The sequence below is a fragment of the Gymnoscopelus microlampas genome, assembly GCF_963454915.1.
Source record: "Gymnoscopelus microlampas genome assembly, chromosome: 14".
Lineage (NCBI taxonomy): Eukaryota > Metazoa > Chordata > Actinopteri > Myctophiformes > Myctophidae > Gymnoscopelus > Gymnoscopelus microlampas.
The window spans coordinates 36368691-36385986 of NC_139951.1; the positions used below are offsets into that span (position 1 = coordinate 36368691).

General features: G+C 42.0%; 1 protein-coding gene across 9 annotated transcripts in view; it reads right to left on the reverse strand.

Annotated features, from left to right (window-relative positions):
• The window catches only part of LOC311060764 (calcium-activated potassium channel subunit alpha-1a-like), a 139796-nt gene extending 123092 nt beyond the window's left edge, over positions 1 to 16704 (reverse strand). For all 9 annotated transcript variants that reach the window (XM_084079087.1, XM_084079082.1, XM_084079089.1 and 6 more), the window contains exon 1: positions 15851 to 16704. In XM_084079087.1, the coding sequence (XP_083935213.1) occupies positions 15851 to 16096 (246 nt within the window). In that variant the 5' untranslated portion in view covers positions 16097 to 16704. The remainder of the gene's footprint in view (positions 1 to 15850) is intronic.
• Between the last annotated feature and the right edge of the window lie 592 nt (positions 16705 to 17296).

Genomic DNA, 17296 nt, shown 5'->3' on the forward strand with positions numbered 1-17296 from the left:
ATAGACGCAGTTACAGCATTGATCAGGCGGTTGGCCTAGCAACGAACTAACCAATCGCAGAGCAATCATCCCTCCATGGCTATGGGATGTAGTCTATCCTCTGTTATGCGGCCTAACCGTAGATCATGTCATAGATACCACTGTATGGATCTATAACAAAACAACGTCACTTCAGGCTAAGGGTTCAAAAGCTTGGGAGAATAATGGCAGGTTGTCTGGAAACTATTTCTATTTCAACTACATATAGTCCAACAAAAAACAGTGATAGCCTGGCAATCATATGTAATTAATGCTACGCAAACGATGCTTTTCATTGTCAGTCAGAGGAATCACACATTATCTTGCTAATTCCAAATATTCACTACTTAATAATAAATACAGTCAAGTGAAACTGTATTTGTTGTATTCTCGCAGTTGCACTCTCATGCAAGAACTCTAACTAATGTACTACAGCAGGTGAACTGTATTGTGTAAAACGTATAATTTGATTTAGACAATATAAGAAATAAAATGACTCGAAGCCTACAGTACATTACTAGAACCACACTTGTGGGCTACGTACTGTACCATTATATCATTATGGGTGTGCTCATTTGTTGGGCAATTACAGCAATTAATAATCTTGGTATGTAGGAACAAGGGCGGCTTGTTCAGATGGTAAGCCCAATTTACTGTCTCCTCCTGAAAAGTCAATAAGTGTGGAGACCTACATCTGCAGCAATGCACCTGGTTTAAAAATGTAGACTTTATCACAAAACTGTAGTCAGTGTAGTGTTTCTCATAAACTGATAAAGTGGCCAAGTGAAGCTAATAAATATGGAAAATTGTCCCTCCTGTGCTTCAAGCAAATTAGATAATATCTGTCATTACTAAACTCCTTCTCATTCATTAAAGTTTAAGTACGGGGCCACTTGCCAGAGCCAAACCAGCCAACGTTTGCAAAACTTAGTTGCATGCTTTGCACTCCATCATCAGACATTCACCCTGTCGTTCGTTGACTAGGGACCATGCCATCTTACTCTGATCTTGCACGCTGGATAAGAGCGTCTGCTAAATGAAAAATCGTAAATGACTGTAATGTCTTAAGGGGTTTCTTCAGGAAGTGTTCATACAGGAGAACAATTAAAGAAGCAAGTAAAAGCCAGAGGAATTGCTCAATAACTTCCACGTTATTCACAGGAACTGGCATAGCAAACCAGCTTCCTGTCATGGGAATTGAATGCAATTACTGTAAATGAAAATGCTTTGAGGGGATGATCATACAACATATAAAGATCCCTTCCAGTAATCATATAGAGCAAATCAGTCGATGGAGGATACTACTGTACATCCAATACGCTCCACCTGACTCTGTCCCATCTGGAAAACAAAAACACCTACGCCAGGATTCTGTTTGACTTCAGCTCTCTGGTTTCAACACAATCATTACTCAGCAGCTGGTGAAGTTGAGGTTGGATGTGGACACTGTCACCTGCAACTGGATCTTGCATTTCCTGACACGGAGACAACAAACTGTCAGCGTTGGCAGCAACAACTGGGGCGGCCGTAGCTTAGTGGGCGGAGACTAGACGCCGTCTGCTGATAATCAGAAGGTCACCGTAGCTTAGTGGGTAGAGAGGCCATCTGGTCATCAGAAGGTCACCAGTTCGCCCCCCATGCAGCCTGCCCAGTATATGTGTTCCTGCAGCAATACTTAAACAGCCCCCACCGAGTGCTCATCATGAGCATCTGAGTGGCCATCAGCTGGGTGAAGCTGCAACTACGTGATCTGCCTTAAAGGAGTAGTTCACCCTAAAAATGGCTTATTTTCTATCAATTACACACCCCATGAAGCATTGAATTCATGGAGATTTTTTTGTTTTTGTTGTATTCCTAAGCCAATCATTTGCTGACCGGCGGAAAGATGCTAATTAATGTATCCGGTAGGAGTCTCAAAGGAGTCTCTTTGAGTCTCCTACTGGAAATACACCAGGTCATCAAATTATTGGCTCAGGATTGCGTCAAAAACACAAACAATCTCCCTGAATCCAAGGCTTCATGGGGTGTATAATTGATAGAAAATAAGTCATTTTTTGGGTGAAATATTCCTAAATATTTCCCTGGTGAGCACATGATCGCTTCAGGGCTGTGTCCACCAGGTTGTTTTTTCCTTCACAAGCAATTCCTGTTTTGAATTGTTTTCGGTGGGAGCGCCGCATATTTATTCTACACTGGAAACACCAGCAGCGTGACAAGCTGATGATCGTCTATTCCACTACCGCACGTTCACGTCTGGCATCTTGTGTTTTCAGCTGGGGAAAAACACTTTGGTGGGGGCTCAGAGCCTTATTGTTCACTCTGCTTACCTAGCTAGCCATGGCTACCCCTGCTAGATTTAACAGCAATAACAACGTTTTTGCAGATGGTGGTAGGCCTCATCAGATATGAGGAGTATCTGATGAGGCCTGCTTACAGTTTGGAGGTGGAGAAACTGTGCATTCTAATCTACCGTACATCAGGCTGTTGTACAGTAGATTAGAGTGCACAATCTTGCCCTCAACACTGTCAAAACCAAGAAGGTGATTGTGGACTTTAGGAAGGATCATCAGCCACTGACCATCAATGGAGACCACTGCCCACTGCCATCATTATGAAGCCCCAACAGTGGCTCCACCCCCTCTGCAGATTAACCACATGAAGACTTTCAATGTCTCTATTCTGGGCATGGAATAATAGGCAAACATTTGGTGAGAATAGCAGATCTACCAGCTCACAACAAAAGCACCAGGGGGTGTTGCTGACTGACGAGCTGACCTCCATGCAGAAACGTCACTACCACCATCACGCCCACATGAACCCAGGCGTTCCTATCCTGGGCATGGCGTAATAGGTGAACATTCGTTGAAAATAGCAGATCTACAAGCATCATATTGCAATGTGTTGTGAGCTTGTAGATCAGCTATTTTCGGCAAATAATTGAAGTATAGGGGAAATAAGAGGGGGCAGAATGCAGAGTAGACCCGTGGGGGACCCCGAATAATTAAGTATATAGGTTTGAAGTGGTTAAAAAGATCGGTCCTCCCCACCTTAGAGCCATCTTTCACCATGGAACTATCCAGTGGGGTCAAGGGACACTCTGGGTTCCTTGAGTTACCGGGGTTCTTGAAATGAATAAGTTTGAGAACCACTTGATCTAAAGTGCACTAGCCTACTACAGCATCACTTCCTGGTTTGACAACAGCAAAGAGGAGGGAAAACAGACACCAACTGAAAACAGGACAGTGAGAGAACAACTGAAAAGATCATCGGTGCCTGGCTGCCATCCCTGCCGGACATATACCACACGCACACATTGCATCCGCAGAGCTCCCGGCAACATCGGTGATCCCTCCCACCCTTCCCACATAATAGCTTGTTTCGAGTGTTGCCAGATTTTGCGAGAGAATAAGCAACCATCTATGACAAACAAGCCCAAAAGAATATTTTTGAAAGACTTTATAGAAAAATAAGCCCAAAGTCGCTTTTAATAAGCTGACATGGCAACACTGCCCGTTTCACTCCATGCAGTTCGGCAAAAGATACGTAGCAGCATCCGCACACTCACACACACACACAAAGACCCCACATCAGGCTACTGAACAGCTGAACAGACACAATTTTAAATGGCCAGAGAGTATGCCCTGCCCTTCCCCAGCCACCCACCCATTCATTCATTCATTCTCACACACACACACACACACACACACACACACACACACACACACACACACACACACACACACACACACACACACACACACACACACACACACACACACACACACACACACACACACAAACACACACAGTACTTTATGGACATAAAAATAAATCAAGTAAAGTGCACTTTATGGACTCGAAAGACTTGTATTGTTTTATGGACTCTCGTTTTAAACCATGACTGTTTCGTATACGTTTTTATTATTAACTTTATTGAATCGTTTACTGTATTGATCACTTTTAGTATATTGATTTTGCACTGTTTAGATCTGGGTTGTTTTAGTTGGAAACCGTATTTTGTTTTTACGGCGTGGCTCTGCAGGAGGCTACCTCTGTCTATTAGAGGGTTGGTGTGTGCTTGCGTGCGTGCGTGCGTGCGTGCGTGCGTGCGTGCGTGCCTGTGTCTGTGTCTGTGTCTGTGTCTGTATCTGTCTGTGTGTGTGTGTGTGTGTGTGTGTGTGTGTGTGTGTGTGTGAGAGAGTCTACAATTGTAATTTGTTTTGGGGTTTTCTTTTCTGTTAAAAGGAGCACAAAAATAACACAAATCTCGTCTTAACCAACCTAAGCAGAGCAATCAGAAGATCTGTGAGGAGACACAAACAAAACAAGACTTTTTTTTGGTCCACTTTTGTGGGATAACAGCCTAAATCTCACACCGCTTTCATCTGCATCTAACAGTATATACTTAACAGACATTATGAATGTGTCAACATCGACTGTGGTCACTTCATTGGGGGGGATGTTAAATAGGTTTAATTGGCATCACACTGTTACTTCCCAGCCGTTTAATGACCACATCTAAAAATGTACTCGTTCATTGTGAATTTTTAATGCAAGAGAAGGGAAAGTTCAACTATAAATGGCCAGCGGGTGATATAGTATATGACATGCCTCTGTCCAATTATTCTTGCCAAGATTCCCTTGTGAAGCTGAGATGAGTAGTTTCAGCTTAGGGCTAGAGGAAATTAGGTATCTTTCATGTGAAGACATGAAGTCTCATTTACTTGGACTTCTATCCTAGATTCCGTTGTGCAAGTATTACAAAGAATATGGTAAAATAATAGAAAGGAAAAATGCATCCAGTATTCATGTGAATGTTGATGACAGACGTGCAATTTAGCTTATAGATATATCACAGAAAACTGTCACAGAAGACAGCAAGTATATGAATAGTCATTCGAGCCATTCATGCACAGCATTTCCACTCTGACATTGTGAACATAGTCTCTAAATTTAAATTCAACCACGTAACCTAAATCTAGACCCTCTGAAACTTTATAAGCATATTGCTCCAGTGTAATAATTTCTCAAAGGGTACATTAAGCTAGAATAGAACATGTGGCCCATGACACATTTTCAGCAAGTCAATGAATTATTAAAAAATGTATTAATACTCATCACAGCATCTCAATAATGAATCAAGACATTATCTACGGGGTAAGACGAGACAAAGGACACATCCAAATTTAGAGTGGTGATATATTGTAGTCTGGCATGGGCTCTCCATCTACTCTGTTGCTTCAGAAATTAACCAGCTTATGCGCGCGATGCGAGAGTGCGGTCTTGCCAATGCCAACTCGGGACTCGCGAATCGCTGCCCTCCACTCTCTCCTATCTGACATCAGGGTCTTGAGCTCTACAGTGTTGTTAGCTAAGCTGTCGTGCCTCAGTGCATCTACGTAGGTAGATGCACTATCTATGCGCTATCTTGACTTTCCTGGCTTTGCCCTGGGTTTGCTCCCATAGTGTCAGTTTGCTTGCCACTAATTCCAGGTGTCTGATGCAGTGCCCTGCCAGCCTCATCCTTCTCTCTCTGACTTTGTCTGTGACCCGTGGTAGGTCCCCGTAGACGTAGAGGACCACATTTCTGATGTGGTCCGTCCATGTGACACCTTGTGCCATTCGTGGCATTCCTGTGTAGACTACTGTACATCCAGGGCCAGGACCACATTTCTGATGTGGTCCGTCCATGTGACACCTTGTGCCATCCGTAGCATTCTTGTGTAGACTCCATCCAGGGCCAGCTTAAAGACCTAATGAAATGGCTTTTTGCGACCATAATTGTGACATATTTCCTGAAATATGTCACAAAGGCTGGAAACAGAGGCTGGGTATGTCTCAGCCAATCAAAGTCTCAGCCGACCGCCCGTCCCCTCGTGTAGAGCCATATGAAATCCGTGTTAACGGAATCGCGGACGGAATCGCGGAAATGACCAATAAAAATGGAATTGGAATAAAACACGGAATATTGCAGAATTTGGAAAAAAAAAAAAAATCGCGGTAAAATATTTTTTTTTACCGCGAATTTTTACAAATCCACGGGACACCACCATTTTGCATGGCCACATCCTACTTTATAAACAGTAAAATCCACGTAGAAATAGTCTTAGAAAGACGATAGAAACAATAATACATGCGCGACGCCATTTTGCGCATGCTCAGACCGAAGTCACCGAATTATTTTGGGAACATTTTTGCGTATAACACAACAAGGGCCATGTATGGACTGTTATATCTTGAACATTTATTCATTTCCACTTACCAGACACTTTTTTTTATGGTAAAAATGAGCATAAAAAGCAAAATACAGAATTCAGAAATATTAAAATGGAAAAAACAGAATTTGGGAAAAAATAAAACGGAATTGGGAAAAAAATAAAACGGATTTCATATGGCTCTACCCTCGTGCTATGGGATCTACAGTAAATGCAGCTACACTGCCGTGATGCAGTGTGCGACGCATCGCCAAGTGCATTGCACACTGCAACAAGGTAGTGCCAAATCACGTTTATGTTACTGCAATGCCTATTTCTCACCTCAAAATTAATGTTCTTCAATACTTATTTTAGTGCACTGTTCCAAGTTTAAAACGAGAACATTTGTAACGCACCGCCCGGCCAGCATCTTGAATTAGATTAAGAAAACAGTGGCACTGCTCTCTACTGTCTCCATAATGAATCTGCTCTGTGTGGAAGAGAGACATTGAGCTATGGTATTGGCACGCTGGGCTATGGGATCGACACATTGAGCTATGGAATTGCCAGGTGACACTCGTCTCCATTAGGACCACGGATATGCTCTAAAAGTTTTTATTTCAGCTGGTCTTTAAGCCCTATATACGTTGTCATATGACACATGGCAAAAATAGCCAATCCACAAGTTCACAGATTGGGAGGTCGGGGTTCAACTCCCATACAGCCGGGCTGAGTCATAGCCTACAAAATGACAATAAAAAAGGCTAGGCTATACCCAAAGTCTGCTTGGCACTCAGCATCAAGGGTTGGATTGGGGTTCAAGTCCCTGCGACATAATAGAATCATGTCATGTGGGGAGTACAAGTACATCATGGCTGGGGGATGTACTGTAGTTGTACATCAAGCCGCCTCACGCTACAGAAACAGGACAGGCTCCTGACCTAAGTATGGGCCACATAGCTCGGGTGGTTCCCACAGCTACTTACTTACAAGCTCAAAACGCGTCATGATGCGACACGTTGTAAGTGTTGAAACTTTCCTTGACAACTTTTGCACTTTTCCTGTGTGCCCCAAACACGATATTCAGTATACTGTACATAGGACCTCGCTGGTTATTATCAAAACAATTATATACAGTGCATGGGAGGGCACTGATACTAATTCATCTCAACAATTAAAGGAGGCTGTGCAGGCCTGCCGTTAGGAATTATGGACGAGACCCCCCCTCGCACACCCTCAGAGCAAAATGTGATTAAATGCCTTACGGTCAGCTTTTTAAGTCCAGTACACTGTTAACATCAACTTAGCAGGTAGGGTATTACAACGTTACTGACCACCCATAACACAATGATGGCAAATGAAACAGGTTCTACAGTGAATGAGGAATTTGCACTTTATAGCTCAAAGGCTTGCGCTGCGCACAGGTTGAAGGTCAGTGGCAGACGCTGTCATGCACTTCACTCTGAAAACATGTTTACATCATCCATTATCAAATAATATCCTCTGTTTCGATTCATTCATTTCGACACCATTGAGATGATGATGGGTAATAGCAGAAGCCCCCCCCCCCCCACACACACACACACACACACGCCTACCCTAGCCTATCCCATCCTTAACTGAACTGAATAATAGGGTGACTCACCCAGTTGGAAGTCATGCCGTTCTAACAACACTAAGTAGAACGGTGGAATTTAAACGGAGAAAGTTGTTGCTTGGCTGCAACAAATTGTTCAATAATCTTGCAGTTGGCAACATATTTGGTGCTCAAGTGCAATTTGAGTCACTCCATTCATTCAACATTCAACATACCTATATTCTGATAGTAATCATTGCTATAGAGTGTTTGTTCAGTAGCGTCAGTACTGTAGTAAACAGAAAAAAACTAAATTCAGGTCGGGATACCAATTTTATCCAATCAGGAGAAAGAACTCATACAGGATACCGATACAGAATAAACAAGTGAAATTGGAAGTGATGTACAGTAACAAAAAACTAATTAGCGGACACATTTTTTACTGGAACACTATTAACTATTGAAGCTGATAAATGGATACTCTCCCTTGATTGGCTGAAATTGGCAACCCACTTGAAAATGTATTTTCTGTTAATTAAAGAGCTGGAGAGACGGTGTTAAATGGATACAGTAGGTGATTAGATTGCTTGTGTGTTTCTAAGTGGTGATCACCGCAGGGTGTCCAGAACTATATCATTTTTACTTTTCTTTGTGCATGTTGAAAAACAACACCATAACATGACATAGACTAATCAGTAATCTCACAATATGTCACATAATAACTAAGTAACAATAATGCAAAATCAGCTGAACCCTAAAACTGTCAAACACACCCAGCCAAACTCAGCATGTATCAATGCTTCACTATCAACTCGCTTAGCATAACAACGTATATGGTAGGCAAACTTACATCAAAACTAACAACAATACTGTATTAAGCAGTCACTGAAACAACACAAAGAAAACATTTGTGGATGTACTGTAGGCTACATTATGTTGATAAGCCAATCAGTTTTAATAGGGCAAAATCAGCTTCAGCTTGAGACTTCAATGGATGGAGAGACCCCTGTTACTTAGTCTCGCCAGACAGACTGTTGCCTCCCACAATTTTCAAATGCTTCCGGTCATACAGTCTGGAGCAACGGAAGCTCTGAAAATGATCAAGCGATAAAGCGGATGTGAAGCCTCCTCCCCACTTCCGTTTTGTCTTTACAGTCGCGCAAATGTATCCTGATATAAATCAAAATCATCTACTGTAAGCATATATAGCTCGCTTCTTAGCAGAAATGGAAATAAATTCAGATATATTTTCGTGAACGGAAATGACGAACAGATGACAGCTTCCTGCCTCAGATTTCGGGAGGTGTAGTTCCAGTCTCTATAGCATTCAGAGATTGTGGAATAGTTGTCTGGCTACGCAAGACTACCTGTTACTGAACACAGACTTTATACCAATGATTACTATCAGAATATTGAGCTTTAACCGTTTCACAAAGTTTTTAATTAAAAAATATCACACTACCTTTAACTGTTATTAAATACATTCTTTTTTGGGCTATTTTGTATGTCCCCTATTGGCCTCGGCTGTAATAAAGTTTGATTGATTATAATATCTTGAATAATCTTCTTGAAGGAACATGAGTGACACACAAAAGGTCAATCAGTTTCAGATGCGCAAAAAGGACGCACACATGATGCACAAACCTACGCCTTAAAAATAAGAGCAATTTAGACTGCACTATTTTCACAATAACAGCGGGAACAAATTGAAATGTGTTTTTATGATCGCAGTACAGTACATTATTTAGTCTTGATCCCATTTAAGTTCAATCATACACATTTGCAATGCCCCTCGCCCCCTGGCCTGGGAGGGGGGACATCTGCTGTACCCTTTATCCCCCCCTGTCGGCAGGCCTGGGCTGTGGTAAATTGACACGCATGACCCGTGGAATCACACGCTAAAATTAGATTCTAGTCATGGTGTGTTATTAATGAAAGGCTCACCTGCTGATGATAGACATATCCATGAATGATTCAATGTAGCATATCAGTAGTGTTACTGAACGTACTGTAACAGAGCTAGTAACACTAGTTAATTTATTTAGGACTGTCTAGTCAAGTGTCTACAGTGTAGACATAGGGGTATCAAAACCACGTTTTGGGGGCCAAATGCGGCCCCCAAAGAGGTCCAATGCGGCCCCCAACATGGTTTTCAGAAAAGTAAAAACATACTACCTTTTTATATAAAGTAGCTATTCTTCTTAATAATAAACAACATTTGTAAAATGATATACTATATGGCAATGACTGAGACAGCAGGTTGGAAAAAGCCAGTGACAGCGGTGTAAGTGAGCGCGCGCAAGCGTGCGTGTCCGCAACTAGTCGCGGCCCTCATCAAGTCACCTTTTGCCCAATGCGGTCATCAAATGAGTTTGACACCCCCGGTCTACACGCTAAAAGTTGTTGACTGCATAATAGGTCATACTGTACATACTGGCACATTAGCCACTATTTAAGTATTACAAGAGCATACCGGTGGTCTGGCATGTTTAGCCCATTGGCGACAACTCACGGTATATTTGACATGGAATGAAAATCTACTTGCAGAGACTTGAAACTTGCTTTAGAGATGCTGCAGGTAATCCAACACAGTGAACTTTATTGTGTGGCTGTCTTTTGTCAAAATTGCGTTATCAAGACATCCCACATCTCCCAGGAGATCCGCGAGTCTCCCTGAACTTGCTTTAGAGATGCTGCAGGTAATCCAACACAGAGAACTTTATTGTACGGTTGTCTTTTGTCAAAAATGCGTTACCAGACATCCCACATCTCCCTGGAGATCCGGGAGTTTCCCTGAATATGGAACCAACTCCCCCGCGATTGATCAAAAATATTCTGCAAATCCCACAGAGGTGGAACCATTGCTTTGTTTATTTTTAATTTACAGGATCTAAGTCATCCTTTCTGGCTGGCTCCTAATTTGGGAATTTAACAAAAGACTAACCCAACCTTAACAAAATAATTGACAGTAATCCACCAATCCGTGCTTAGCAACAATTGCTAAGTAGTACCACTTCCTCCGACATGGCTGTCACAAAACATGATGTGAAGTCACAAAACATGATGTGAAAATGGATCAGAGATGTTGTTTAGGGGAACCTGTAATGGACTTGCTACACAGTCAGGGCAATATTATTTATATTCCTTTCCCAAAGCCCAAAGAAATATCCCCGAAATCAGATTCCCAAGGGTGGGATGTCTGCGTTATCATTCTGTTATAATGCATGTTAAATTGTGGATTGATTTCAAAAGTCTAGCATGAAATAGTCCCCGGAGAGAAGTTTTTCAAAAACCGAGAAGTTTTAGTTTTCATGTGAACACGTGAGCACAGAATAGACGTTGAGTGCCTCGTCGTCACGCAGCTCGTGTTTCCAATAACATGGCGCTCCCATTGTACACGATTAAAAACATACACTGCGCTCAGGAAAAAACATCTTGGTGGACACGGCCCCTAACTGTGTAATGATAAGACCACAATGGAAACAAGTCCCCAGGACTTTTTTTGTGTTATCCTTTTAGCCTAAATCTCTGACTGTACCTTGTGCTGTTTACATTTCTGACTAATAAAGTATTCAATCAATCAATGATGTTTAGCCAGCTCTAACTCAACTATTCGGGTAAGATCGGTAGTTTTTTAATACCTTTGGAGAAAATGTCAATGAATGCGACATAAGAAAATAAAGACACTAAATGGTCTGTTTCTGTATGATTTATGGCCAAAGCTGTGAAAAGATAACATGCACTGATGCTGGTATGGTCCTTCAAGGCATAACTCTGAGAGTGTACAAAATAAATGGAAACAAACGGGACCCGTAAGAAATCATTTGGTTCCATGTACACTCTCAGACCTGTAAGGGTCCATTTGGAACCCCCCAAGGAATCCTGAGGGTCCCAGAAACCTACTTCGAGAACCACTGCTTTAAGGGATGTTTTACAGGAAGGACATCTGCCTTAAAAATGCATTATTTAAAAAATGTTATAATAATTAACCTGTTGATTCAAAATGCATTCCCCCAAAATGAGTTTCAATGACATCAGACCTGTTAAATAAAGCAGGGTACAATTACAGTTATTTGTCACAGCAATTGAATGCTTGTCTGTCTATAACAGAGGCAGACAGATGCTCCGAGTCCCCCCATGCACCTGATAGATCTAATGCCTGATTTATACACTACGTTGCATATCAAAAATAGCCGATCTACAGGCATTTGGTGCCCAACACCGGTGCAAAAGTAAGTAAGGATAAATCAGGCTTGAAGATAGTGTGAGTAGATGAGTCATTGCCACAGGTTGTGTGATTAGTGTGAGTATCATGGCTCTCTGCCTGATGCCAGCACACAATACTTTATGTAATGGTAAATGGAAAATGGACTGCATTTATATAGCGCACGTCTCCAAAGCACTTTAACCCATTCACACAGCCGACAGTGGAGGAAACCATGCAAAGCACCGACTTGCTAATTTAAAGCAGTAAGGGGTTAAGTGTCTTGCTCAAGGACACTTCAACAAGCAGCAAGAAGGATCCGGGATGCTTCCGATTCCAAGACAGCCACTCTACTTCCTGATCCACTGTCATCCACCCTTTTAACTTTCATGGTCATTTACATTTAACCCCTAAATGTACATTTTAACCCCTATACATTACCATAAGTCAGCTACTGAGCATGGCTGTGTCACAACAGTGCGATTGAAAAGCTGGGCTTTCCATTGTCGGCAGACTGCTATTTACAACAAACACAGTTCCTCTTTCCCAGACAGATAATGGCTGTCATTCATCACCATCTCCCAAACCGACAACTTCCATCGATTGGCATTAGACTGGGACGGCACAGACATAGGGCTATAGCTACTACCTATGGAGGATCAATCTTAGGCATGGAGATGGAGAGCCAGTCGTTTTATGGCAGCGAGCTTCCCACAGCTGCAGGCCATAGCCTAACCAGCAGAGACGGAATACAGCAAGGGCAGGAAACAGATTATCAGCTTCCATCTATGAACAATGCACTAAAAGCACTATGTTTGGGATGATAATGCCATGCGCAGACTGGGTGTTCCTACAACACAGCCCAAGAGCCGAGACAATTGCATGAGTGGAGATGTTTTTTTTCTCTTCAATAATGAAAATACTTTGCTTAGCTACTGTAGTTGCTTAGCAACAAAAAAAAACCTGATTCATATGGTCTATATTATGGCGTATGCGCCTGACACTGCATTTCTGACATTCTGAGGGGGTGTTATATTGTCGGAAAAGGAAGATGGGGCAGAGGCTGCCAAAGTACAAACAACGAGAGTAAAATAAAGAAGCAAAAGCATGTAGGGAAAGATTTGATGTGAGTACACTCTCTGTCTGGCCCCATGAGGGACAGAACAACAGGTTGGTGAAATTCACCAGCTTCCCGTGGCAATGTCTTGACAAAAACGTGTTAAAAAAACATGCCAAATACGTGACCAGTCACGTCAGATGGTGGACAGTTACATAATTACCACCAATATTAGAAACATTTTAAGTTCTAGACCTAAGTTTGACTTGTGACTCATTTGATAAATAACAAAAAAGAAACATGTCTTTGTAGATCCTTGATAAACGATTTGTCGACTACCGCTAGCCTAGTATCCATTTAGAGAAAACACAGTAAATAAATTGAGGTACAAAGCTGACAGAACCTTGTGAAAACTAGGCTACAGGAAGCACAGTCTAAGATGAAAGAGACATCTCTCTCTTCGAAGGTCAGAGCCTTCTCCTTGACGCAGCCCTTTGCCATTTCCCTCCTACCTTGCTTGTCTGCCTGAGATGAATGCTCAATGCATTAGGTTCAGATGAAACTCTGGGGCCTATCTTAAGCATCATTATCAGGCACAGACATTCTTTGTCCTTCTAGGTAGGAGGAAGGATACAACCTTGTTTTATTTTTAATCAACAGCGAAAGTTGTAAAAAACTTCTAAAAGTACACCAGTTTCATCATGCGAATGCTCAAACCAAAACAAACGACAACGTGTAGATTAAAGGTAGGGCAACAGATAAGGTACAACGTCTGTTATTTACATACTAGTTCATATCTATACAATATCAGTTGCTTTTTTTAAATAAGTATATGGAAGGACTAGGGATTCAAATCCACCGCGGTGCATCCAGCTTGCCGAGCGTGTATGCAAACACAATTGGCCGTGATTGGGGGAGGGAAGCTGGGCGCGGACGGTGATCTTTGTCGCTACACGTAGGCTACTCCTATGGGCTGGCCTGGCACCTGTCAGCGGTTAATGGGAGGTGCTACGTCCTCCCGGTGGGGGATCCTCACTGGCAACAGAGCCACAAAAGCAGTGGAAAGCAGGGGGAGGAATTAATTGGCACAAATGACTTGATTGAGAGAAAAACTATGTATAAAAATAATTGGCTGCTGTAGATTTTAGAGAAGAAAAAAATAGAAAAGGTCTCCACAACTGCTGAAAAAGTTGTCCAGGTGGAGGAAGTTCCTAATTGTAGTGTATTGACTGTACTTGGTATAATATTGGCCAATAAATGTACATTGTAAATGTCTTGCATTCAAAAAACAGCTATACTTGCATTGCCCGGGAAGCCTGCACTGTTAACTGTGAAATTAAATGTATGTTGATGATATACGGTACGTTAACTTTCCTTGTATTTGTTTATATGGAGCTTGGGTTAGTTTACCAGGGTGGACTTCTTCTACTCCTGACATCACGACACAACACGTCATATACTGGATGTTTTCTTGAATGTTGGGGCGGGGCGTATTCAGCTCTTGGAACACCAATTTCCAAAATGTATCATATATTTATTATTTGTGAGAAATGGCAAATTATAACATAGGTACCGTTTTTCCCCATTATTTAAAATGATCTGTTGTCCTGTCCTTAAGCATTATTCTGAGTGTGTAAAATGGACTAATGGAGTTATGCTGATCAAACTAACACAGGATTTTTTTTCTGTGTAGAAATCATCACACTACCTTAAGTTTAGGGTTATGATATGGCATGAGCGTTGACCGCTACACAATGCTATTGAGATGCACACTGTTGGCAAAACAATGTCCCTGAGACGTCCAACAATGTTTGACTCGTTGTTGACGCAGCAGCAGCTAGCAGCTGCAGGGCTCGGTGTGTGCCCACAGCCTCTGACTGGCAAAAAAACTATTTCTGACATTGGACGCCTGACAAACAATACTAAAGTTCAACGGGTCATTACTAGCCTATTGTTTGAGATACAAGGGGGGGGGAGAAAAATCTTGTATTATGACATAGTAGCCTACATCACATGAGGTTAAAATATGAAAATGCAATGTTAATGTTTGTGACACCTATAAAAAAAACAACAGGTGGGCCAACTTTCCTGATTTTCAATCCAATGAAAATGTCAGGCGTCTGAGTGTAAGATTAATGACTTAAAAGACATCACAAGACAAGTGCATATGAAAAGTTGATGTGGTTCCAAAGACCTACAGTATAGTGCTACTGATAGCTTTTAGAAAACAAGTCAAAACAGTTCATGTTAATGGGTTAAAAATAAGAATAGTCTGCCGCCAACATGTCATCAATGGAAAAAAACGATTTAAACCAAATGTAACTAATGCCAGAGGTATATCTAATTAATATAGGCCTAGAAGATTTAGGCTACCCTCATACAGTCAGCCACAGCAAGGCCAGTTCAAGTAATTTTAGATGAACCAGATAAATATGGAACTAACAACAGGTGTCATTATTGCCATAGCTGATTTATTTGCAGCTATGGCAATACTACTAGTATTGTAGTACTCTGTATCCACATATAATCAATCACTACAGGTCAGGAGCAAAAGTACTCGCATGCAGATTGTATTTGCTACAACATACTGTACAGTAGTAGTCCTGTCATTCAAATAATAAGTTAGCATTTAGATCATGCTTATTTAGAGGTAGGCCTATTTTTTCTGGTCATGTGATCTTACAATCTTTACTAATATTTCACCCATCACAACTCTACACAGGTCATCATATATGCAGCTTTAAACAGTTATGTGACTTGTTGCATGAATGTGTTTCATACAGTATGTGATGAAAACATACCTTCTTTTTGGTGCCTTTATTACAGTGGCAGCATACGGTCCACAGGTATTTGAGAGTTCTCCACAGAAGAATTATAAAGAGACCCCCAAAGAAAGTGACCATGGATGAGGCGAGGAATGCCCACCACATACGCTGGCCATTGCTGTCACAGGGCACATCTGCTGAAAAGGGGATCTTGATGACATTCATCTTGGCTATGTGGACGGACGAGTCCGGGTTGAATTTATTATCTCTGTTCCTTTGCATTGTAGGCTAGTCTATACAGTGTGAACGATGCCCAGTTGAGAACTAGCATCGAGAAGCTTTGGGGAGCTTCTTCCAGCGCCCCCTGCCAAGCAAGCTTCTTCCAGCGCCCCCTGCCAAGCAGCTCAGCCATATTGTGTCAACCACCTTCCCATCGTTGGCGTTTCCATCTCTCTTTATCAATAAAAAAAACTGAGCTGTGTCGACACAATGTAGCCAACACTCTCTCTCCTTCAAAAACAAACAAAAAAAGATCTCAGCAGCTGTTAGCCTGCCTTACGATGCTTCTTCATATCCCAAATTATGCGTAGTTGATAAGTGCGTAAAAAAATCACATAAGGTTGTTAACTCTTGTGCGCTTATATTAACGATAGTTATCGTTGGTCCTGGTTATGTTGTAGTGGAAGATATTACCGATGGAAGGCAAATTATTGTTATTATTATGTCCAACCCGCTGTCATCTGCCTCTCTGACACCAATCGATGCCTCTCTCATGAAAAGAGCGCAGCTGTCATAATGATGATGTCCGTTACTTGTGCCCCACAAAGCGCACTGTTGAATATAACTCCTCCTGGAATACGACCGAGGCTCCGCGTTTCTTTCATGTAGGCTCGCCCTCCTCCTCCACCTCCTCCTCCCTTTAAAACGATAATAACTCCTACCAGCTGATATCGCGGCTGCCTGCCTGTCAGTTGTGTTTGGAAGAAGATGGCATCGCAGATTTACAGGTGGAGCGGGGGTGGAGCCATCAACAATATCAGACGGCGGGTGTTTAGAATGCCCAAAACGCTCGCCCCAAAACACAGTCGCCCAGGGAGCAAATCCGGCGGTATTCACCTGGTATTCCTGAACGTAACCTCAGTAAACTATGCCTAAATTTAACCTTATTCCTAAACGTAACGTCAGTAAAACGGTGCCAAAACCTAACCTTATTCCTAAACGTAACCTCAGTAAACTATGCCTAAACCTAACCTTAGTTATTCCTAAATATAAATGTAACCTCAGTCAAAACGGAGCCAAAACCTAACCTTATTCCTAAACTTAACCTCAGTCAAACTATGCCTAACCTAACCCTACTAACTTATTTATAACCTTATCCTAAACAAATACAAGAATACAAGAACCGCTGGTCCGCGAAACAAATGGGGGTGAGCGTGTTTTGGGACGACTTTTCCGGTTACCGTAGATCCGTATCATGAATGC